The sequence below is a fragment of the Triticum aestivum genome, chromosome 2D (assembly GCF_018294505.1).
Source record: "Triticum aestivum cultivar Chinese Spring chromosome 2D, IWGSC CS RefSeq v2.1, whole genome shotgun sequence".
NCBI lineage: Eukaryota > Viridiplantae > Streptophyta > Magnoliopsida > Poales > Poaceae > Triticum > Triticum aestivum.
The window spans coordinates 646,684,332-646,709,943 of record NC_057799.1 but is presented as its reverse complement, the minus strand read 5'-3'; the positions used below and the strand labels follow the sequence as shown (position 1 = coordinate 646,709,943).

At 44.3% G+C, this 25,612-nt stretch overlaps 1 protein-coding gene and 2 long non-coding RNA genes across 4 annotated transcripts; all 3 read right to left on the bottom strand.

Annotated features, from left to right (window-relative positions):
- Nucleotides 1-16,688: 16,688 nt before the first annotated feature.
- LOC123050777 (uncharacterized) lies at nt 16,689-17,929 on the bottom strand. The gene is made up of 3 exons (XM_044473512.1): nt 17,917-17,929; nt 17,722-17,823; nt 16,689-17,432 (listed from the first exon to the last, which is right to left on the bottom strand). Exons 1-3 carry the CDS (start codon nt 17,917-17,919, stop codon nt 17,196-17,198), a joined length of 342 nt encoding a protein of 113 aa, XP_044329447.1. The 5' UTR covers nt 17,920-17,929; the 3' UTR covers nt 16,689-17,195.
- A 68-nt stretch (nt 17,930-17,997) lies between these two features.
- Nucleotides 17,998-18,535, bottom strand: LOC123050776 (uncharacterized). The gene is made up of 3 exons (XR_006423847.1): nt 18,431-18,535; nt 18,094-18,312; nt 17,998-18,009 (listed from the first exon to the last, which is right to left on the bottom strand). It is a non-coding gene; the product is annotated as an uncharacterized lncRNA (long non-coding RNA).
- Nucleotides 18,536-22,263: 3,728 nt separating this feature from the next.
- On the bottom strand, nt 22,264-25,365 carry LOC123050775 (uncharacterized). 2 transcript variants are annotated; one of them, XR_006423846.1, is made up of 4 exons: nt 24,955-25,365; nt 24,632-24,777; nt 23,618-24,538; nt 22,264-22,963 (listed from the first exon to the last, which is right to left on the bottom strand). It is a non-coding gene; the product is annotated as an uncharacterized lncRNA (long non-coding RNA). The 2 variants fall into 2 exon arrangements; XR_006423845.1 differs by lacking the exon at nt 22,264-22,963 and having other exon boundaries at nt 22,970-24,538.
- Between the last annotated feature and the right edge of the window lie 247 nt (nt 25,366-25,612).

Here is a 25,612-nt window from a genome sequence, read left to right as displayed (position 1 = left end):
ATATAAATAGAACAACCATTATTCTCTGATTTAAATGAATAACTGTCTCGCACTAAACAAGACCCAGATATAATGTTCATGCTCAATGCTGGCACCAAATAACAATTATTCAGGTCTAAAACTAATCCCGAAGGTAGATGTAGAGGTAGCGTGTCGACGGCGACCACATCGACCTTGGAACCATTTCCCACGCGCATCGTCACCTCGTCCTTAGCCAATCTTCGTTTAATCCGAAGCTCCTATTTCGAGTTACAAATATGAGCAACCGAACCAGTATCAAATACCCAGGCGCTACTACGAGCATTAGTAAGGTACACATCAATAACATGTATATCAAATATACCTTTGTTCACTTTGCCATCCTTCTTACCCGCCAAATACTTGGGGCAGTTCCGCTTCCAGTGACCAGTCCCTTTGCAGTAGAAGCACTCAGTTTCAGGCTTGGGTCCAGCTTTGGGCTTCTTCCCAGGAGTGGCAACTTGCTTGCCATTCTTCTTGAAGTTCCCCTTCTTTCCCTTGCCCTTTTTCTTGAAACTAGTGGTCTTGTTAACCATCAACACTCGATGCTCCTTCTTGATTTCTACCTCCGCAGCTTTGAGCATTGCGAAGAGCTCGGGAATTGCCTTCTCCATCCCTTGCATATTATAGTGTTGGAAATATGCCCTAGAGGCAATAATAAAATGGTTATTATTATATTTCCTTGTTCATGATAATTGTCTATTGTTCATGCTATAATTGTGTTATCCGGAAATCGTAATACATGTGTGAATAAATAGACCACAACATGTCCCTAGTAAGCCTCTAGTTGACTAGCTCATTGATCAACAGATAGTCATGGTTTCTTGACTATGGACATTGGATGTCATTGATAACGGGATCACATCATTAGGAGAATGATGTGATGGACAAGACCCAATCCTAAGCATAGCGCAACGATCGTGTAGTTCGTTTGCTAGAGCTTTTCCAATGTCAAGTATATTTTCCTTAGACCATGAGATCGTGTAACTCCCGGATGCCGTAGGAGTGCTTTGGGTGTACCAAACATCACAACGTAACTGGGTGACTATAAAGGTACACTACAGGTATCTCTGAAAGTGTCTGTTGGGTTGACACGGATCGAGACTGGGATTTGTCACTCCCTATGACGGAGAGGTATCTCTGGGCCCACTCGGTAATGCATCATCATAATGAGCTCAATGTGACTAAGGAGTTAGCCACGGGATCATTCATTACGGTACGAGTAAAGAGACTTGCCGGTAACGAGATTGAACAAGGTATTGGGATACCGATGACCGAATCTCGGGCAAGTAACATACCGATTGACAAAGGGAATTTATACGGGATTGATTGAATCCTCGACATCGTGGTTCATCCGATGAGATCATCATGGAACATGTGGGAGCCAACATGGGTATCCAGATCCCGCTGTTGGTTATTGACCGGAGAGTCGTCTCGGTCATGCCTACATGTCTCCCGAACCCGTAGGGTCTACACACTTAAGGTTCGGTGACGCTAGGGTATTAGAGATATTAGTATGCGGAAATACGAAAGTTGTTCAGAGTCCCGGATGAGATCCCGGACGTCACGAGGAGTTCCGGAATGGTCCGGAGGTGAAGAATTATATATAGGAAGTCCAGTTTCGGCCACCGGGAAAGTTTTGGGGGTCACCGGTATTCTACCGGGACCACCGGAAGGGTCCCGGGGGTCCACCGGGTGGGGCCACCTATCCCGGAGGGCCCCATGGGCTTAAGTGGGAGGGGAACCAGCCCCTGGTGGGCTGGTGCGCCCCCCCTTGGGCCTCCCCTGCGCCTAGGGTTGGAAACCCTAGGGGTGGGGGCGCCCCCCACTTGGCTTGGGGGGGGGAAGCCACCCCCTTGGCCGCCCCCCCTGGAGATTGCATCTCCCAGGGCCGGAGCCCCCCCAGGGGCCCTATATATAGTGGGGGGAGGGAGGGCAGCAGCACCACAGCCCCTAGCGCCTCCCTCTCCCTCCCGTGACACCTCTCCCTCTCGTTGAGCTTGGCGAAGCCCTGCCGAGATCCCCGCTACTTCCACCACCACGCCGTCGTGCTGCTGGATCTCCATCAACCTCTCCTTCCCCCTTGCTGGATCAAGTAGGAGGAGACGTCTTCCCAACCGTACGTGTGTTGAACGCGGAGGTGCCGTCCGTTCGGCGCTCGGTCATCAGTGATTTGGATCACGACGAGTACGACTCCATCAACCCCGTTCACTTGAACGCTTCCGCTCGCGATCTACAAGGGTATGTAGATGCACTCCTCTCTCTCGTTGCTAGATGACTCCATAGATAGATCTTGGTGATGCGTAGAAAATTTTTAAATTTCTGCTACGATCCCCAACAGTGGCTTCATGAGCTAGGTCTATGCGTAGTTTCTATGCACGAGTAGAACACAAAGCAGTTGTGGGCGTAGATGTTGTCAATTTTCTTGCCACTACTAGTCTTATCTTGTTTCGGCGGCATCGTGGGATGAAGCGGCCTGGACCGACCTTACACGTACGCTTACGTGAGATAGGTTCCACCGACTGACATGCACTAGTTGCATAAGGTGGCTAGCGGGTGTCTGTCTCTCCCACTTTAGTCGGAACGGATTCGATGAAAAGGGTCCTTATGAAGGGTAAATAGAAATTGGCATATCACGTTGTGGTTTTGGCGTAGGTAAGAAACGTTCTTGCTTAGAAACCTATAGCAGCCACGTAAAAACTTGCAACAACAATTAGAGGACGTCTAACTTGTTTTTGCAGCATATGCCTTGTGATGTGATATGGCCAAAAAGGATGTTATGAATGAAATATATGTGATGTATGAGATTGATCATGTTCTTGTAATAGGAATCACGACTTACATGTCGATGAGTATGACAACCGGCAGGAGCCATAGGAGTTGTCTTTATTTTTTGTATGACCTGCGTGTCATTGAATAACGCCATGTAAATTACTTTACTTTATTGCTAAACGCGTTAGCCATAGAAGTAGAAGTAATCGTTGGCATGACAACTTCATGAAGACACGATGATGGAGATCATGATGATGGAGATCATGGTGTCATGCCGGTGACGAAGATGATCATGGCGCCCCGAAGATGGAGATCAAAGGAGCAAAATGATATTGGCCATATCATGTCACTATTTGATTGCATGTGATGTTTATCATGTTTTACATCTTATTTGCTTAGATCGACGGTAGTAAGTAAGATGATCCCTTATAATAATTTCAAGAAAGTGTTCCCCCTAACTGTGCACCGTTGCGAAGGTTCGTTGTTTCGAAGCACCACGTGATGATCGGGTGTGATAGATTCTAACGTTCGCATACAACGGGTGTTGACGAGCCTAGCATGTACAGACATGGCCTCGGAACACACGCAATACACTTAGGTTGACTTGATGAGCCTAGCATGTACAGACATGGCCTCGGAACACACGCAATACACTTAGGTTGACTTGACGAGCCTAGCATGTACAGACATGGCCTCGGAACACGGAAGACCGAAAGGTCGAGCATGAGTCGTATAGAAGATACGATCAACATGAAGATGTTCACCGATGTTGACTAGTCCGTCTCACGTAATGATCGGACACGGCCTAGTTGACTCGGATCATGTTTCACTTAGATGACTAGAGGGATGTCTATCTGAGTGGGAGTTCATTGAATAATTTGATTAGATGAACTTAATTATCATGAACTTAGTCTAAAATCTTTACAATATGTCTTGTAGATCAAATGGCCCACGTTGCCCTCAACTTCAATGCGTTCCTAGAGAAAACCAAGCTGAAAGATGATGGCAGCAACTATACGGACTGGGTCCGGAACCTGAGGATCATCCTCATAGCTGCCAAGAAAGATTATGTCCTAGAAGCACCGCTAGGTGAAGCACCAATCCCAGAGAACCAAGACGTTATGAACGCTTGGCAGCAGCGTGCTGATGATTACTCCCTCGTTCAGTGCGGCATGCTTTACAACTTAGAACCGGGGCTCCAAAAGCGTTTTGAGCAACACGGAGCATATGAGATGTTCGAAGAGCTGAAAATGGTTTTCCAAGCTCATGCCCGGGTCGAGAGATATGAAGTCTCCGACAAGTTCTTCAGTTGTAAGATGGAGGAAAACAGTTCTGTCAGTGAGCACATACTCAGAATGTCTGGGTTACACAACCGCTTGACTCAGCTGGGAGTTAATCTCCCGGATGACGCGGTCATTGACAGAATCCTTCAGTCGCTTCCACCAAGCTACAAGAGCTTTGTGATGAACTTCAATATGCAGGGGATGGAAAAGACCATTCCTGAGGTATATTCAATGCTGAAATCAGCGGAGGTGGAGATCAGAAAGGAACATCAAGTGTTGATGGTGAATAAAACCACTAAGTTCAAGAAAGGCAAGGGTAAGAAGAACTTCAAGAAGGACGGCAAGGGAGTTGCCGCGCCCGGTAAGCCAGTTGCCGGGAAGAAGCCAAAGAATGGACCCAAGCCTGAGACTGAGTGCTTTTATTGCAAGGGAAGTGGCCACTGGAAGCGGAACTGCGCCAAGTACTTAGCGGACAAGAAGGCCGGCAACACCAAAGGTATATGTGATATACATGTAATTGATGTGTACCTTACCAGTACTCGTAGTAGCTCCTGGGTATTTGATACCGGTGCGGTTGCTCATATTTGTAACTCAAAACAGGAGCTGCGGAATAAGCGGAGACTGGCGAAGGACGAGGTGACGATGCGCGTCGGGAATGGTTCCAAGGTCGATGTGATCGCCGTCGGCACGCTACCTCTACATTTACCTACGGGATTAGTTTGAAACCTCAATAATTGTTATTTAGTGCCAGCTTTGAGCATGAACATTGTATCAGGATCACGTTTAATTCGAGATGGCTACTCATTTAAATCCGAGAATAATGGTTGTTCTATTTATATGAGAGATATGTTTTATGGTCATGCCCCGCTGGTCAATGGTTTATTCCTAATGAATCTCGAATGTGATGTTACACATATTCATATTGTGAATACCAAAAGATGTAAAGTTGATAACGATAGTCCCACATATTTGTGGCACTGCCGCCTTGGTCACATTGGTGTCAAGCGCATGAAGAAGCTCCATGCAGATGGACTTTTGGAGTCTCTTGATTACGAATCATTTGACACGTGCGAACCATGCCTCATGGGTAAGATGACCAAGACTCCGGAACAATGGAGCGAGCAACCAACTTATTGGAAATCATACATACCGATGTGTGCGGTCCAATGAGTGTTGAGGCTCGCGGTGGCTATCGTTATGTTCTCACCCTCACTGATGACTTGAGTAGATATGGGTATGTCTACCTAATGAAACACAAGTCTGAGACCTTTGAAAAGTTCAAGGAATTTCAGAGTGAGGGTTAGAATCAACGTGACAGGAAAATAAAGTTCTTACGATCAGATCGTGGAGGGGAATATTTGAGTCACGACTTTGGCACACACTTAAGGAAATGTGGAATAGTTTCACAACTCACGCCACCTGGAACACCTCAGCGAAATGGTGTGTCTGAACGTCGTAATCGCACTCTATTGGATATGGTGCGATCCATGATGTCTCTTACCGATCTACCGCTCTCATTTTGGGGCTATGCTTTAGAGACTGCCGCATTCACTTTAAATAGGGCTCCGTCGAAATCCGTTGAGACGACACCGTATGAATTATGGTTTGGGAAGAAACCTAAGCTGTCGTTTCTAAAAGTTTGGGGATGTGATGCTTATGTCAAGAAACTTCAACCTGAAAAGCTCGAACCCAAGTCGGAGAAATGTGTCTTCATAGGATACCCTAAGGAAACCATTGGGTATACCTTCTACCTCAGATCCGAAGGCAAGATCTTTGTTGCCAAGAACGGGTCCTTTCTGGAGAAAGAGTTTCTCTCAAAAGAAATAAGTGGGAGGAAAGTGGAACTTGATGAGGTGATAGTCACCCCTTCCAAACCGGAAAGTAGCGCAGCGCGGGAAGATGTTCCTGTGGTGCCTACACCGACTGGGGAGGAAGTTAATGATGATGATCATGAAGCTTCGGATCAAGTTACTGCTGAACTTCGTAGGTCCACAAGGACACATTCCGCACCAGAGTGGTACGGCAACCCTGTCCTGGAAATCATGTTGTTAGACAAAGGTGAACCTTCGAACTATGAAGAAGCAATGGCAGGCCCAGATTCCGACAAATGGCTAGAAGCCATGAAATCCGAGATAGGATCCATGTGTGAAAACGAAGTATGGACTTTGACTGACTTGCCCGATGATCGGCGAGCCATAGAAAATAAATGGATCTTTAAGAAGAAGACAGACGCAGATGGTAATGTGACCATCTATAAGGCTCGACTTGTCGCTAAGGGTTATCGACAAGTTCAAGGGGTTGACTACGATGAGACTTTCTCACCCGTAGCGAAGCTGAAGTCCGTCCGAATCATGTTAGCAATTGCCGCATTCTATGATTATGAGATATGGCAAATGGACGTCAAAACGGCATTCCTTAACGGCTTTCTTAAGGAAGAATTGTATATGATGCAGCCGGAAGGTTTTGTCAATCCTAAGAATGCTAACAAGGTATGCAAGCTCCAGCGCTCCATCTATGGTCTGGTGCAAGCATCTCGGAGTTGGAACATTCGATTTGATGAGATGATCAAAGCGTTTGGGTTTACACAGACTTATGGAGAAGCCTGTGTTTACAAGAAAGTGAGTGGGAGCTCTGTAGCATTTCTCATATTATATGTGGATGACATACTATTGATGGGAAATGATATAGAATTCTTGGAAAGTATAAAGGCCTACTTGAATAAGTGTTTTTCAATGAAGGACCTTGGAGAAGCTGCTTATATATTCGGCATCAAGATCTATAGAGATAGATCAAGACGCCTCATTGGTCTTTCACAGAGTACGTACCTTGACAAGATATTGAAGAAGTTCAATATGGATCAGTCCAAGAAGGGGTTCTTTCCTGTATTGCAAGGTGTGCAATTGAGCACGGCTCAATGCCCGACCACGGCAGAAGATAGAGAAAAGATGAGTGTCGTCCCCTATGCCTTGGCCATAGGGTCTATTATGTATGCCATGCTGTGTACCAGACCTGATGTAAACCTTGCCGTAAGTTTGGTAGGAAGGTACCAAAGTAATCCCGGCATGGAACACTGGACAGCGGTCAAGAACATCCTGAAGTACCTGAAAAGGACTAAGGATATGTTTCTCGTTTATGGAGGTGACGAAGAGCCCGTCGTAAAGGGTTACGTCGATGCTAGCTTCGACACAGATCTGGATGACTCTAAGTCACAAACCGGATACGTGTATATTTTGAATGGTGGGGCGGTCAGCTGGTGCAGTTGCAAGCAAAGCGTTGTGGCGGGACCTACGTGTGAAGCGGAGTACATGGCGGCCTCAGAGGCAGCACAAGAAGCAATTGGATGAAGGAGTTCATTACCGACCTAGGGGTGATTCCCAATGCGTCGGGCCCGATGACTCTCTTTTGTGACAACACTGGAGCTATTGCCCTTGCCAAGGAGCCCAGGTTTCACAGGAAGACCAGGCATATCAAGCGTCGCTTCAACTCCATTCGTGAAAGTGTTCAAAATGGAGACATAGATATTTGTAAAGTACATACTGACCTGAATGTAGCAGATCCGTTGACTAAACCTCTCCCTAGAGCAAAACATGATCAACACCAGAACTCTATGGGTGTTCGATTCATCACAATGTAACTAGATTATTGACTCTAGTGCAAGTGGGAGACTGTTGGAAATATACCCTAGAGGCAATAATAAAATGGTTATTATTATATTTCCTTGTTCATGATAATTGTCTATTGTTCATGCTATAATTGTGTTATCCGGCAATCGTAATACATGTGTGAATAAATAGACCACAACATGTCCCTAGTAAGCCTCTAGTTGACTAGCTCGTTGATCAACAGATAGTCATGGTTTCCTGACTATGGACATTGGATGTCATTGATAACAGGATCACATCATTAGGAGAATGATGTGATGGACAAGACCCAATCCTAAGCATAGCGCAAAGATCGTGTAGTTCGTTTGCTAGAGCTTTTCCAATGTCAAGTATCTTTTCTTTAGACCATGAGATCGTGTAACTCCCGGATGCCGTAGGAGTGCTTTGGGTGTACCAAACGTCACAACGTAACTGGGTGACTATAAAGGTACACTACAGGTATCTCTGAAAGTGTCTGTTGGGTTGACACGGATCGAGACTGGGATTTGTCACTCCGTATGACGGAGAGGTATCTCTGAGCCCACTCGGTAATGAATCATCATAATGAGCTCAATGTGACTAAGGAGTTAGCCACGGGATCATGCATTACGGTACGAGTAAAGAGACTTGCCGGTAACGAGATCGAACAAGGTATTGGGATACCGACGATCGAATCTCGGGCAAGTAACATACCGATTGACAAAGGGAATTTATACGGGATTGATTGAATCCTCGACATCGTGGTTCATCCGATGAGATCATCGTGGAACATGTGGGAGCCAACATGGGTATCCAGATCCCGTTGTTGGTTATCGACCGGAGAGTCGTCTCGGTCATGTCTGCATGTCTCCCGAACCCGTAGGGTCTACACACTTAAGGTTCGGTGACGCTAGGGTATTAGAGATATTAGTATGTGGAAATCCGAAACTTGTTCGGAGTCCCGCATGAGATCCCGGACGTCACGAGGAGTTCCGGAATGGTCCGGAGGTGAAGAATTATATATAGGAAGTCCAGTTTTGGCCACCGGGAAAGTTTCGGGGGTCACCGGTATTGTACCGGGATCACCGGAAGGGTCCCGGGGGTCCACCGGGTGGGGCCACCTATCCCGGAGGGCCCCATGGGCTGAAGTGGGAGGGGAACCAGTCCCTGGTGGGCTGGTGCGCCCCCCCCCTGGGCCTCCCCTGCGCCTAGGGTTGGAAACCCTAGGGGTGGGGGCGCCCCCCACTTGGCTTGGGGGGGGAAGCCACCCCCTTGGCCGCCGCCCCCTTGGAGATTGCATCTCCCAGGGCCGGCGCCCCCCCAGGGGCCCTATATATAGTGGGGGGAGGGAGGACAGCAGCACCACAGCCCCTGGCGCCTCCCTCTCCCTCCCGTGACACCTCTCCCTCTCGTTGAGCTTGGCGAAGCCCTGCCGAGATCCCCGCTACTTCCACCACCACGCCGTCGTGCTGCTGGATCTCCATCAACCTCTCCTTCCCCCTTGCTGGATCAAGTAGGAGGAGACGTCTTCCCAACCGTACGTGTGTTGAAAGCGGAGGTGTCGTCCGTTCGGCGCTCGGTCATCGGTGATTTGGATCACGACGAGTACGACTCCATCAACCCCGTTCACTTGAACACTTCCGCTCGCGATCTACAAGGGTATGTAGATGCACTCCTCTCTCTCTCGTTGCTAGATGACTCCATAGATAGATCTTGGTGATGCGTAGAAAATTTTTAAATTTCTGCTACGATCCCCAACATATAGTTCATCACGAAGCCTTTGTAGCTTGGTGGCAGTGATTGGAGAACTCTGTCAATGACACTATCATCTGGAAGATTAACTCCCAGCTGAGTCAAGTGATTATGATATCCAGACATTCTGAGTATGTGTTCACTAACATAACTGTTCTCCTCCATCTTGCAGCTATAGAACCTGTTGGAGATTTCATATCTCTCAACTCGGGCATTTGCTTGAAATATTAACTTCAACTCTTGGAACATCTCATATGCTCCATGACGTTCAAAATGTATTTGAAGTCCCGATTCTAAGCCGTAAAGCATGGCACACTGAACTATAAAGTAGTCATCTGACCGCGTCTGCCAGACGTTCACACCGTCTAGATTAGCGGGAGGGGCTTGTCACCTAGAGGTGCATCAAGGACATAATTCTTCTGTGCAGCAATGAGGATAATCCTCAAGTTACGGACCCAGTCCGTGTAGTTGCTACCATCATCTTTCAACTTAGCTTTCTCTAGGAACACATTAAAATTCAGGGGAACGATAGCACGGGACATTGATCTACAACATAGATATGCAAATACTATCAGGACTAAGTTCATGATAAATTAAGTTCCATTAAACAAATTACTTAAGAACTCCCACTTAGATAGACATCCCTCAAGTCATCTAAATGAGACGTGATCCAAATCAACTAAACCATGTCCAATCATCACATGAGATGGAGTAGTCATCAATGGTGAACATCTCTATGTTGATCATATCTACTATATGATTCACATTCGACCTTTCATTCTCCAGTGTTCCGAGGCCATGTCTGTACATGCTAGGCTCGTCAAGTTTAACCCCGAGTATTCCGCATGTGAAAAACTGTCTTGCACCCGTTGCATGTGAACTTAGAGTCTATCACACCCGATCATCACATGGTGTCTCAACACGACGAACTGTAGCAACGGTGCATACTCCGGGAGAACACTTTTACCTTGAAATTTTTAGTTAAGGGATCATCTTATAATGCTACCGCCGTACTAAGCAAAATAAGATGCATAAAAGATATACATCACATGCAATCAAAATATGTGACATGATATGGCCATCATCATCTTGTGCTTTTTGATCTCCATCTTCAAAGCATCATCATGATCTCCATAGTCACCGGCTTGACACCTTGATCTCCATCGTAGCGTCGTGGTCGTCTCACCAACTACTACTTCTATGACTATTGCTAACTCATAGCGATAAAGTAAATCAATTACATGGCGCTTGCATTTCATACAATAAATAGACAACCATAAGGCTCCTGCCGGTTGTCAGATATCTTACAAAATATTATCATCTCATATAATAACTTTATCACATCATGTCTTGACCATATCACATCACAACATGCCCTGCAAAAACAAGTTAGACGTCCTCTACTTTGTTGTTGCAAGTTTTACGTGGCTGCTACGGGCTTCTAGCAAGAACCGTTCTTACCTACGGCACAAAACCACAATGGTGTTTCGTCAAGTTTGTTGTTTTAACCTTCAACAAGGACCGGCCGCAGTCCAATTCGATTCAACTAAAGTAGGAGAAACAGACACCCGCCAGCCACCTTTATGCAAAACTAGTTGCATGTCTGTCGGTGGAACCGGTCTCATGAACGCGGTCCTATAAGGTTATTCCGGGCCGCTTCATCCCACAATACCGCCGAATCAAAATAAGACGTTGGTGGTAAGCAGTATGACTATCACCGCCCACAAATTTTTGTGTTCTACTCATGCATGTCATCTACGCATAGACCTGGCTCATGATGCCACTGTTGGGTAACGTAGCATGCAATTTCAAAAAATTCCCTACGCTCACGCAAAATCTATCTAGGAGATGCATAGCAACGAGGAGGGAAGAGTGTGTCCACGTACCCTCATAGACTGAAAGCGGAAGCGTTTGACAACGCGGTTGATGTAGTCGAACTTCTTCTAGCTCCGGCCGATCAAGCACCGAACGTACGACACCTCCGAGTTCTGCACACGTTCAGCTCGATGACGTCCCTCGTCCTCTTGATCCAGCAAGGTGTCAAGGAAGTAGATGATTTTCGTCAGCACGACGGTGTGGTGTGGGTGACGGCGATGTGATCCGCGCAGGGCTTCGCCTAAGCACTACGAAGATATGACCGTGGGAGTAAACTGTGGAGGGGGCGCCGCACACGGCTAACAGATGTTGTTGTGTGTTCTAGGCGCCCCCCTCCCCACATATATATATATAGGTTGGAGGGGGGAAGAGGCAGCCAGGAGGGCGCCTCAAGTAGGCCGAATCCTACTTGGGGTTCCACCCCAATTCGCCCCCCCCCCCCTCCTTATTTTGGCACTAGGAGAAGGAAGAAGGAGGTCCCCCCCTTTCCTTTCTCCCTTGAGGAGGGGAAGGAAGGAGGGACTTACCCTCCTCCCTTTCCTCCCCTAGGGCTGGCCGGCCTAGTGGAGGGGCGCACCAGCCCCTCATGGCTGGTCTGTCCCCCCCATGGCCCATTAAGCCCATATCTTTTGCCGGGGGCGCTCGGAACCCCTTCTGGTGACCCGATATGTACCCGGTACCCTCCGGAACACTTCCGGTGTTCGAATACCATCATCCTATATATCAATCTTTACCTCCCGACCATTTCGAGACTCCTCGTCATGTCCGTGATCTCATCCGGGACTCCGAACAACATTCGGTCACCAAATCACATAACTCATATAATACAATATCGTCATCGAACGCTAAGTGTGCGGACCCTACGGGTTCGAGAACTATGTAGACATGACCGAGACACTTCTTCGGTCAATAACCAATAGAGGAACCTGGATGCTCATATTGGTTCCTACATATTCTACGAAGATCTTTATCGGTCGAATCGTAATGACAACATACGCTATTCCCTTTGTCATCGGTATGTTACTTGCCCGAGATTCGGCCGTCGGTATCTTTATACCTAGTTCAATCTCATTGCCGTCAAGTCTCTTTACTCGTTCCGTAATTCATCATCCCGAGACTAACTCATTAGTCATTTGCTTGCAAGACTTATTATGATGTGTATTACCGAGAGGGCCCAGAGATACCTCTACGATACTCGGAGTGACAAATCCTAATCTCGATCTATGCCAACTCAACGAACACCTTTGGAGATACCTGTAGAGCATCTTTATAATCACCCAGTTACGTTGTGACGTTTGATAGCACACAAGGCATTCCTACGGTATCCGGGAGTTGCATAATCTCATAGTCGGAGGAATATGTATTTGACATGAAGAAAGCAAAAGCAGTAAAACTGAACGATCATTATGCTAAGCTAACGGGTGGGTCATGTCCAACATTCTCCTAATGATGTGATCCCATTATCAAATGACAACACATGTCCATGGTTAGGAAACCTTAACCATCTTTGATCAACGAGCTAGTCAAGTAGAGGCTCACTAGGGACACAGTGTTTGTCTATGCATGCACACATGTATCAAGGTTTCCGATCAATACAATTCTAGCATGAATAATAAACATTTATCATGAATAAGGAATTATAAAATAACAACTTTATTATTGCCTCTAGGGCATATTTCCTTCAAATAGGACTTTCACAAAGCACATACCTTCAATCTTTTTTTGAAGAAGTTCAAAGTGGATCTGTTAAAGAAAGAGTTCTTTCCTGTATTGCAAGTGTGAAGTTAAGTAAGACTCAAAGCCCGACCATGGCAGAAGAAAGAGAAAGGATGAAAGTCATTCCCTATGCCTCGGCCATAGGCTCTATAATGTATGCCAAGAATCCAGGAGTACCAGACCTGATGTGTGACTTGCCATGAGTCTGGCAAGGCGGTACCAAAGTGATCCAGGAGTAGATCACTGGACAGCGGTCGAGAATATCCTGAAGTGCCTGAAAAGGACTAAGGACATGTTTCTCATTTACGCAGGTGACGAAGAGCTCGTCGTAAAGGGTTATGTCGATGCTAGCTTCGACACAGATCCGGATGACTCTAAGTCTCAAACTGGATACATATTTATATTAAATGATGGAGCAGTCAGTTGGTGCAGTTCCAAACAGAGCATCGTGGTGGGATCTACATGTGAAGTGGAGTATATAGCTGCGTCGGAAGCATCGCAAGAAGGAATCTGGATGAAGGAGTTCATATCTGATATGGGTGTAATACCTAGTGCATCAGATCCAATGACTATTTTCTGTGACAACACTAGTGCTATTGCCATTGCCAAGGAGCCCAGGTTTCACAAGAGAACCAAGCACATTAAGCGCTGTTTCAACTCCATTCATAATTATATTAAGGATGGAGACATAGAACTTTGCAAAGTACATATGGATCTGAATGTGGCAGACCTGTTGACTAAACCTCTTCCACGGGCAAAACATGATCAGCACCAAGACTCCATGGGTGTTAGATTCATAACTATGTAAACTAGATTATTAACTCTAGTGGAAGTAAGAGACTATTGGAAATATGCCCTAGAGGCAATAATAAATTGGTTATTATCATATTTCCTTATTCATGATAAAGGTTTATTATTCATGCTAGAATTGTATTAACCGGAAACTTAAATACATGTGTGAATACATAAACAAATACTATGTCCCTAGTGAGCCTATTCTACACTAGCTCATTGATCAAAGATGTTTAAGGTTTCCTAACCATAGACATGAGTTGTCATTTGATAACTAGATCACATCATTAGGATAATGATGTGATGGAAAAGACCCAACCGTAAGCTTAGCAGTTGATCGTATTGATTTATTGGTATAGCTTTCTTCATGTCAAATATCTATTCCTAAGAAGATGAGATCGTGCAACTCCCTAACACCAGAGGAATACTTGGTGTGTATCCAAACATCACTTCGTAACTGGGTGATCATAAAGGTGCTCTGCAGGTATCACCAAAAGTGTTTGTTGGGTTGGCAAGGATCGAGACTGAGATTTGTCACTCCGTGTGACGGAGTGATATCTCTGGGCCCTCTCGGTAATACAACATCGTAAAGACACTACAACAAAAACAGTCAGTAGAGACATCCAATTTCATACCTAGTGACGCCTTATTTCATCTCTAGCCAACTATAGAGCCGTTTAAGCAAAGCGTCCTTGGAGCGCCTCCCCACGGACCGTCTCAAACAGATAGACACGCTAGCCAAGCGTGTCTTACATGGCATGAGACGCTTTCTAGGGACGTTCAAAATCGTGTCTACATTTAGAGACGTTGTGTTAGGCATGCTCAAAAATCGTGTGTACATGTAGAGACGTTATGTTAGGCATGCTCATATTACGTCTCTACTCATAGACACGTTTCATTCGCCTCTTATAGTCGTCTCTAAGTATACATAAGAATATTTATACAAATGGAATATTTTACTTCAAATATTATTTGATTACCCGCAAAAAAATATTATTTGATTAATTTTGAATTTGTTTCATCGTTTCAAATACAATTATTCTTAATGTCATGGTTGCACATGCAGATTGGTCAAATAATATTGTGATACGAAGACAACCTCAGTAACAACATCCAATGCATTAATTAGCAGGAACAATGTCTCCACTGAAAGTACTTGGAGTTCACAGCTGAATAATATGTAACATTCATATGAAACATGCAATGATGCAAATAAATAAGAAAAGATCCTATAGACTGGAACTATTTTTGTCTATGAAGCTAAATTCTATACATAATCTAGAATATTTGTTCATTCAAAGATAGATTCATCAACTACTCCCGACTCCTCTAGTGCACTCCCTTTTCAAGTGCTCCCCAGCCACTCGTAGCTCCTTCAATGCACTCACTCTTCAAATCCTCACCGCCCTGAAAGGGAGAAAGAACAACATTTACATGAACACATGTTTATAGAGAAGTGCAAGATAAGAGATTCTTTGATGAAATTGTAAGAAATATATCGTACCAATGCTCTGTGGTTGTGCTGGAGGGGTTGGCTTAACTATTTTTACCTAAAAAAAGGAAGATTCCTGATAAATAACATATCACACATGTGCAGATTGGAGCATACACATTGCTTGAATGGGAACATACTTACATGTGAGCGAGGCCAAGCAATAACAGAACCCATAGCATCCCTTACTGTTTGGAATTTTTCATATGGTCTAACTAGTTTCTCATCTCCTAGATATGTACAGCCGCGAACACAAACTGCAATGTATTGCACTCCAAGCATGTTTCCTCCAACCACATATGTTTTCTCTTTACTCTCTAAAGTTCCTTTGGCCACAAGTTTGTCTTTGTTTCTCAAGTTCATCGAATACAACACGACTTCAACTTTATCCTATTTTTCAAGAAATGGAACATTTGTTATTGATGAACCTGAGAAGATTTCATTTTACACAAATAAGAACAATTTCACAAATAATTAGACCAACTGTCCATTATATAATCATTGTCATCTGGATATCTAGCCTATATGTACCTGCTTTGTGACTTGGTGATGACCATGTGACTTGGTTGCATTGCTATTTTGAGCATGATCATTCTGCAATTAAATAGGAATACGCGTGAAGGGAGACACGTGGCCAACTATAATCAAGAATGATAGCTTTGAAGAGTTCCATTACATGAAGTTAGTAAGGAGCCTTATTCCACACGCACTCTCGGTTGCGCACTTTGCTTTCAAATTAGATTAAAGTTTTATTACAAAATTATTTATTGTGAAAACTTTGCAAGAATGCAGCAAGCAAACAAATGAAGTTCAAGTCATGTAAATTTATACACTAAAAACAGGATTGACCTAATATTCAAAGGCCAGGGTGTTCCTCAACATCTATGCAAGGTTTCCACCAAAAAGACCATGTATGCAAGTTTGGTGTTTTATTAGTACTCATGTATCAATTCAAAATTGATTAATTAGTTTCTTTGAATACGAGATCTCTTGGAGCAGCAATGATACGTGTGTGACTAACTTTTGGTCCCATCGGGCCAAATCATGTTGCTGTTGTATGCAATACAATTTTTTAATACTTGGTTGAATCCGACTTATGATCTGCTAGCGGTGTCACGACATTTTTTGAAACGACCTTGTCAAAATGGGATTGGTGTTTCATAATAATGTCATTTACCTTGCACTTACATACAAAATTAGACAACCTCTTGTACAATCATTGTCATTTAGATATGTAGCATATGTTTACCTGGTTAGTGACTTGGTGAAGTCGTAAACTTGGTTCAGGGCCACCTTGCTGCACTGCAAGATTATTTTCAGCATGGACATTCTGCGATTTAATAGGAAAAGATGTCATCGTCATCATTGATAAAAATCTAGATAAGTCCTTGCACGTAGGTTAAGATTACTAGGAAGGTATATACGAACCCAAACAGGTTACAGTTGCAAACCAAAAGGTTAATATTTCACAAAGTTTTAACTTGATGATAAGATAGCTTTCCAATATTTAACTACTAAAAGGGTTCAACCAATCCCAAAATTACTGGCAGGAGATAATTGATAATTGAGTACAAGTTAGTTAACACACCTTAGTGATCACATGTTCATGTGGTAAATGCGCATTGCCACAACCCTCTTTTGATTTCGTTTGCTGCAACTCCTATTAAAGCAATAGTTCTAAGACATTAGAATGGATCTGCATTAAATAGTACATAAAAAGCCCATTACATTACCTGCATGGTAGTTTGTGGCTCCTGCACATCATTATTTGATTGTTCAAGAACATTATAAGATTCAGATTGGAGATTGTTATCTCTGTCATGTGGAGTGACCTGCAATAAAATTATTGTAATAGCATATCAGTGTTCATTAATTTCATCTTTGCACAAATATAACTGCTTTTGATATGCTAACTTGATAATTTCCTGTAGGAGAATCCACTTCATTTCTGCAAATCTCTCCAGGAAACTTTTTGGCAAGGAATGCAGCAATCATAGCCATCTGACCTCTGACATCCCCTACATCACCTTTGACTTCCTTTACATCACCTTTGACGTCCTCTACATCATCTTTGACATCTTCTACATTATCTTTCACCATGCGTACTTCAAACTGAAGATTTTCTTGGTCAGATTTCCCAACAAAAGTTATTCCCTGAGAAACATTTACTCCGCTCCAATACTTTTCATCATAGTAACCTCGAAGTTTTGCCCTTTTTTATCAAGTGCACCTTTAAAGGCTTCAGTATAATCGTCAATGGAAAGGCTACCATTATGATCGATTTTCCTATTTTTTAACTCCTCATTAGCTGCATCCTATTGAATAGGAATAATTATTAATTCATTACTATACTATGGAATACATTGTATGTTGGACTGTAGACAAAATAAGTAGAATGTACCATTATTGTCTTCACATTGTCGCTTGTGTAATTGCCATCTTTTTTCTTATGAGCTTCATCCCATAGGTCAATCTTGTGGATCGGTGCTTTCCTTTTGATTTCCTAGCCAACAAAGTATGTTAGGTCCACTAATAGTTATTTTTGAAGATAATTGATTTGTCATGTAATAAAGACTATGAAAAGTATCATTGTCACCATCTCTTTTTGTAGCCTGGCATGGCTTTTTCTCCCGGTTGTGTGTGCATTCTTCTGTTGCTTCGCACACTCTGTGTTTTTCTCGCATAACTTCTGCAAACAAATTAGATGCAGACACGCAATGTTAGCAAACTAATTTTGGAGTTCAGTTTGAGCATGAGAGGATGAGATAATAACCATGTGTGAATCCTGGCACCACATTCCAACTAGAGTCTCCCATTGATGCTTATTAACACCTATTGGAACATCACTAATAATTTCCTGGAGAGATCTCTCTTTCCGTTTGAAATATTTTTTCTTCAAGCGAGATTTGTAGGCTCTCCATCTTTTGCAAACAGTCATTAGGACCCAGTCTCGTGTAAGCTGCTTTGTCTCAGATGGATAGACAAATTTCTCCTTCAACAAAGTAAATTTAATTGTTTCATGTGAAATGACAATAAAGATGTATGTGATGATACATCAAAAAAAGATGTATGTGATGATACATCAAAAAAAGATATATGTGATGATGTACCTCTACATCCTTGATCATGTTGTTCTTTCTCTGGACAAATAATTCATTGTCCCATCTTGGAATGTTCAGTGGTGCAAATGTGGAGTTCTCTGCAACGTTGCTAAGATAGCTACTAAGAATGGAACCAGACCTTTCATTCGGAACACCTTTTTCGTTAGTCTCCACAATTATCTTTCCTCCATGTACCTGGGATAAATTCTTCAGCCGAAATTCCCCTACAATCTGCCGCATCTCTCCATTTGGCCCTGCAAGCATGAATATCCCAACACGTCAGAAACTAGTATAATAAAAACCTCATTCCAAAGAAGATTAGTCATGGAAACTTACAAATTATCTTGATTTGGCTAGTGGATTCATGAGATCTTCCTGGTACTATATTATCAATCTCTGGAGGACCTTGCAGATTTTCTTCAGCAAGCTGCACATGTTCTGCATCATCCATTGTAAGGTTCAAGTCCTGAAGTCGTCTTGGTATCCTCGCCATCGTTAATCTGCCAAATTAACAAAAACTACAGACCTCAACCAAAAGTTCAGTGCGGCATGGCATGTACAGAGAGAAAATGCCTTAAGTCTACAGCTAGCGTAGCTAACTCCTACACTATTACAGAGAGCTGGAACATTCAGTTAGGCAAATGGCTACACATCACCTTGATGTCTCTTGAGCTCATGACACAATCTACAACGAGATGCTTCAGATTTTCAGTTTGCAAAACATGAGCTCAGTATACAATCTTTACAAGCAAGATTAGAAATAAACAAAGGGTCAAGCCTCAGTAAAACATTAAAAAGCCCCAATGACCGAGTTAGCACAGCTAAATCAGTGCACTATGTTACTTCCTGTACCAGCGAGATGGAAGATGCAGTTAGGAAAGCGGCTACACAGTACATTGATGTCTCTTGAGGTCATGACAGAATCTGCAGCGAGATGCTTCAGGTTTTCCAGTATATTCATCAGCATCAAAAACTACAGGGGAGTTGAATAGCTGTAGCACTAACAGAACAATAAATCTCAGTGCAAAAGCTTCAGCATTTGTACAATTCTTCATAGAACAGAGGTTGTGCTGAACGTTTCTTCAGACAACTAGATAATTGAGGTACAATTCTTCAGATAACAGAGGTTCTGGCCGCCTCGCCTCGGGCCTCGTCGCTGCAGGAAGTCTCGGGGTTCCCTGTGGCAGCTAGCCATGGGACGGGGGAGACTTAGGTCGGAGTTGGGGAATTCCAAGATGATTTTGTCTAATCACTTAGAGAATAGAGGGTTATCTGCTAATTGCGCTTAAGTGGATGGTTAAGGATCCCACCTTTAATCGGTGGCATTCATTACAGATCTGAGGGTCCACGTAGGAATCTTCCGATTTTCACTGAGTACCTATTTCCACTAGATACTTCACCAATATCAAGCATGCAATGAGATCTAATTCTGCCTAAAAGTTAAGTTAATGCAAAGCAGCACATGAACAATCTGAAAGAACAATCAACAGTTAAGTGGTTTCACTAGTACAGACTATAGAGGTACAAAAACAACTGCTCACCCAAACATTTTACAAAAAAAAACAATTGGGATGGGACTCTTCCCAAATGGTTCTGCCAACATAGTTTTTGGATATTTGTGCTACTAGTACCTATGCGTGATGTGGCTTAATGGGTGTTACCAGTTACTCTGTTCCTACCATGGAGCAGAGCTCCTGCAGGTTGCACAACCGGACAGCAAACCTTCACACCGATTAAGCCACAAGAAATCAATCTAAAGATCAATGAAACTCAGTATTTTCTGCACCAAGACTTGAGAGAGCACGTCACAATGATGAGGACCAATACGAACCTGGGGCGCAGCTACCCTAGGCAGGATGGCTGTACTCGTGCTTGCTCTGCTTAATCCACCTGTAGGTTGGAGACGAACTTGCTCGTTGTAGCAGACGATTCTTGCGACCTTCCCGCCCAATCGCCGCCGTTGGCCCCAACGCCTACACCAGCCGGTCTTTATCCCGACCTCCACGGCCTCCAATCGCCCGACCGCCCGCTCGCCGAGTCCCCGTCAGTCCGCCCACCAAGCCAATCGATCCCCGTTCATGTGATTGAGGCGATGCACATCAGCGAACGAATTGGAGGGATCCCATTAGATGGATTGGGATGGATTAGGAAGTGGAAGAAGAGAAGTGGAGAGATGGCGGCATGGGCGAGGAGAAGTGGAGAGAGGGCGGCGTGGCGGAGTGATTGGCGGGCATTTTTTTTCCAATAATAAGAGCACTGGCGCGCTATTTCCTGGCGGCAAATGGAAAATAGTTGCCCAAATGCCAAAATGATTTCCTCCAAAAAATTGAGGGGAAAATGATTTCCTCCAAATGAAATAAGGGAGAAAAAGCCTATTTAGTTGTGTTGTACACAAACAACCAAAAAATGGGCCAGGTCACGTGCTCTATTTTTATTATTATTAGCATATATTGTGAAATGTTTTCTCCTAGAAAAAGTAGAATTCCATTGTATTATAATGTATAATGAATTTTTGCGTCTAAGGGCATCTTCAATGCCAACCCCCAAACCGTCTGCATACGTCTAGACTGCGCGGTGCGGACATTTTTTGGCGTCCAACACGGTGTTCTATAGGTCCGCTCGGCGGTCCGGACACACTTCTTCCCAAAAACCGCAAACAAAGTGGGGGGGGGGGTGCGGCGTCCGGACCGCTGCCACGTCCTCTTCTGACTACCCTGGCCGGCCCAAAAATCCCACCTACCTCTCTTGCGCTTTCCATTGAACGCCGACGCCGCTTGCTGCACCGCATTCATGTCGGCTCAGAGCATGCATCGGCTCGCATTGATGCCCGTGATTTGACCGAACGAGAGGGCGGCACTGACGGACATGACCACTCGGGCGTAGCCGCTTCAATGCGGACGTTGCGCACTGAGAAACCAACTCCGTCCGCTGCGCCGCATTGTAGTAGGCTGACTGCCACTTCGCCTGGCCTGGTCGTGGCCATTTAAGCCGTGCGCAAGCGATACATAGAGCCCCCCCCCCTCCCCGACCACCGTCCCCTCCTCCACCCTGTCACCATCCCCGAGCCCAGCGGCGATGTGAAGTTCTCGTTCTCCATGTTAGTAGGCAGAGGCGGTGGAAGTCCCTTGTCTGGCAGCAGCGGCCCCATCTTCTCGTGGAGGCCCCACGTGAAGGAGGAGCCACCTTCCCCGATGCGTGCGTCCGCATGAAACGGGAGTCAACATCCCCCCAATGCCTCTGCCACGTGAAGGATGAGCCCGCATTGACAGACCCTCATCGCCGCCACGCCGCAATCGCCGCCCGATAAAGGAGGAGCTTCCACCCGTGATCATGAAGGAGCGTGGTGCATCCTCCACTACCTCGGAGGAGGTGGTTATGGCGGTGCGTCGGGCTCGAGGGCCATCGTATTTGAGGAGGAGCGCGCGGCGAGGCAACAGGACCGGTACGGCCGGCGCAATGCCGCTCCCCGCTTTGCGTTCGTCAAGAGCGACGTGCCACCGGAATGGGTCCCCAACGACCTGGACCTTGCTGCCGCGTGGGCGCTCGACCGCTCCGTTACGACCGCTGAGACAGCCACCGGGCGCCGCAGCAGGAGGCGGAGCATGGTTGTCCTTGTGTCAAAATTTCATAATCCATATGGATACTTATTTGGGTTCAATTTTTTTGCCAATAGGCGGTGAATTGGTTTTTCAATTTTATCTTTTATTCTGTTCAGCCAAAACCATTGAAAATTTCCCAAATAATAATCATATGGTTGTCGTAAACCTCGGAAAAGCATGCAATCATTGGGGCATGCATGAATTTTCTCGTAGTCAAGGCCTAAGCCACGGTGATTTGTTGTACCTCATAGTACTTCTTTGGTAGTTGTGCCTGTGGAAGTGCATCAGACAAAACACCAAGTAGCGTTGTAAATGATTCTTGTGACCATCCATGTAAGCATTTCATGTGATACAAGGTGATGAGAAATGACAACTTAGAAAATGCTTTACATCGAGGGTATAACTCTGTGTTTGCATCCTCCAAGAAGCTTGCATACGTATTAGGTTTCTTCCTTGTTTGAGCATCTGCATTCTCATCCTCAACTGAATTAGGTACCATATTCTCAAATTCAACGCATCTAATTCACCATCAGATGTGCTTGATAAAGATTCACAACTGTTAGCCATAGCAAAGACAGCACTTAAGAGTCCTGGCATGTCATCCATCCTTCCATGGTTGCCTTCTCCAACAACATTCCTTGGGATGCCAGGAATAGAAAAATTGCCACTGTTATCTGATACATGAGCAAATGCAAATGATGGTTCACTGTAATCCTCTCCATGGCAAACCCACTTAGTGTAACCTTGAAGAATACCATCACATCTCAATTGAGTTTTCACTCCATCATAACTCTGCATAGCTTTATTTCGGCAATTTACACAAGGACAAAGAATTCTATCACCAGCTGGAACATCATGGAATGCAAAAGACAGAAATTGTTCGACACCATCTTTGTAAGCAGCACTAGCTCTTGGTTGACTCATCCAACCTCGATCCATCGCCCTTTGATATGCCGAAGTAATTAAACAAAAAAAAACATATGTCAGTGTATAACTTCACATGTGTTATTTAAGAGATGAAAGCTGATTTAAATCTTTTTTCAAGAAAAGCATGGAATACATAGATATTTTAATTCAATGATTGGATCCTAAAATATTTCATCAACCTTGAATTGAAAAACATCAAAAGAAATGTGCCATTGTAGGTTTAACTAGTATGCAAAGACGCCACTCAGTTCAATACAATTGCACATATGTCATCTTTCTCCCCCTAATCCCAACTCTGGCTACATCGAAAGGAAACACACACCACATGAAAAAACAAAAATATAAAATAGGACACATGATTGATATTATATATGCAGGGCCTTCAATTATCTAGAAATATTTACTCTTTCTAATTGCTGTAGGGACTTCCTTCCTTCTGCAAAACTACTAAGATTGTTGGACTATCTAAGTATCCAAACTGAGCATAAAAACCATATAATAGGGTGCTTTAAAAAACAACTGTGTTAATTTCCCTGCTTTATATCATCATGTTATTGATGATCTTGTGCATCTCAGGTAAGCACCATATACAAAAATCAAGGTACAACAGAAGGTAAAAAAAGGCCAATGATCACAGTCAGTATTATTATATATACAGTTATCACCATACTGGAAATACACTCCTTCCCAATTACAGAAACCTGGAGGATATGTGCAGCCACCTGAATGAAACATGAAAAGCATGTATAAAAGGGCGTTTGCAATGCAATCTAAATAATTAGTGGGCTGCACTGCATACACGTCATATCTATTTGTTCTAAGGATAACAGGAAAAGGGATATTAAGTTGGACTGATTAACAAGTCAGATAAGACATCATTGAACAAGAAACAGAGAACATATGTGATGATCTACAATACTAGATTGAAACTTAAGACCAATTTAACACCCTAGTTTGGTTAAAAGCTTACTTTGCCACAACTAAGCCAAAAGTAGTAATTGTTACCCCTCAGGACAGAGTGTGGCTTGCCACAAAAGTGTGGCCAAAATATACTCCTTAATCATGTGACTAGTAAAGTCGCAAGTCACAACTGTGTCAGCCAACCGAACACTCACTCACCTCAGAAATTATGTGTGCCTAACCATAGGTCTGGCAACATTTGGCTGGAAACCAAACAGTCCCCAAGTGACTTGCAATTGTTGAAGGGTAGCCGGTCGCATATTTTTACAAAGTTAGCAAGCAGGGCCTAAGAGAGTAATTATCAAACAGTGCATTCTAATGCACACGATCAGTTGCTGCATGTGTTTACACCTTCAGGAAAAGGGGATTTTTAGGATACACTACCACTTGCCTCATTGGCGCATGGTAGGATACGCTGAAAAGACAACTTAGGTGAGTGGCATGTTGCTGATTTATTTATAAAAAATCCTGGAAGATTGCAGCTACTTACTTGCATTATGGAAGTTACTGTGCTCTTCAGTGTTATAAGCATGATTCAGCTTCATACATGCTACATATATTGTTTCAGTACCGAATAGGTTGTCCACTTTACATCCAATGCTTGATACTTCTGGACAAATGGTATGTCTCTCTAGAATTTAAACTCAATTCTTAATGATACAACAAAATAGATAAAAACATGCCAAAAACTTCAAGAAAAGAGTATGGGATACAAAAGAGGTACTTTCTCGAGTTGAGATTGAAGGCGGGTTGTTTGAAGCCAAAGGCGGTGGTTCAATCTATGGTTGTTCCAATTTCTGGAGTTGATTCAGTCCAACTGAAACACTGGGTGTTGAAACTTGCAATGAAATATATCTTCCTCTTCTTTTTCTACAAAATGAAATGAAATTGATATTAAAATGCATTCCCTTCCAAATCAACAATATGTTATACATATACACAGTCCCCTGCATATTCGCTGATACACAATTTTTCAGTTCAAATTTAATTTCATTTTCATCATACACTGATAGGAAGAACAGAAGAGAGAGCTTTCTCAGAAAATACCCCTGTCCCAGCCTGCTTGCTGTTTGTTGACAGCAAGTCCTGTCCTGGGCGGCAGAGTCCGGCCGAGCAGGCGAGCAGCCCGGGATTGGCAGGAGCAAAGCGCCAGAGCCGGCGCGGCAGGCGGCGGCCACCGGCAGGAGCAGGCGTGGAGCAGCACGTCCCTAGCGACCAGGCAAAGGGCCGGGGACGACCGAGGAGCGCCGGAGCAGAGGGGCCAGGGGCAGTCCTTGCGGACGGCATTCACTGGCGGCGGACGCGGCGCACTGGCAGGACTAGTTGCAGGAGGCAGGAGATGGAGTTGGTTGTTGGAGGCTATGGAGATTGGGAGGGGGCGCATGGGTGGAGGAGGAGCCAGGCCGTCGTCGGCGGCGGCATAGATGGGCGGCTCAGGACGTGGCGGCGGGTAAGGTGAAGGAGGGCGCGCGCTGAGTTCGGTACGTGGGCTCGTTTTACTGCATAGATGGGCCCCGTAATTTCCTTTTTCTGCAAAAAAATACTTTGGTTTTATTATTTATTTGTTAAACTCTTTCATGTATCCTAAAACGTCTCAAAAATTGTCTGTACCTATTTACACATGTAAAAAATAATAAATGATATATACCCTAAAATTAAGATTTGTGACCGTACTTATATCGTCTCAAAAAGCATGCCTACGTAC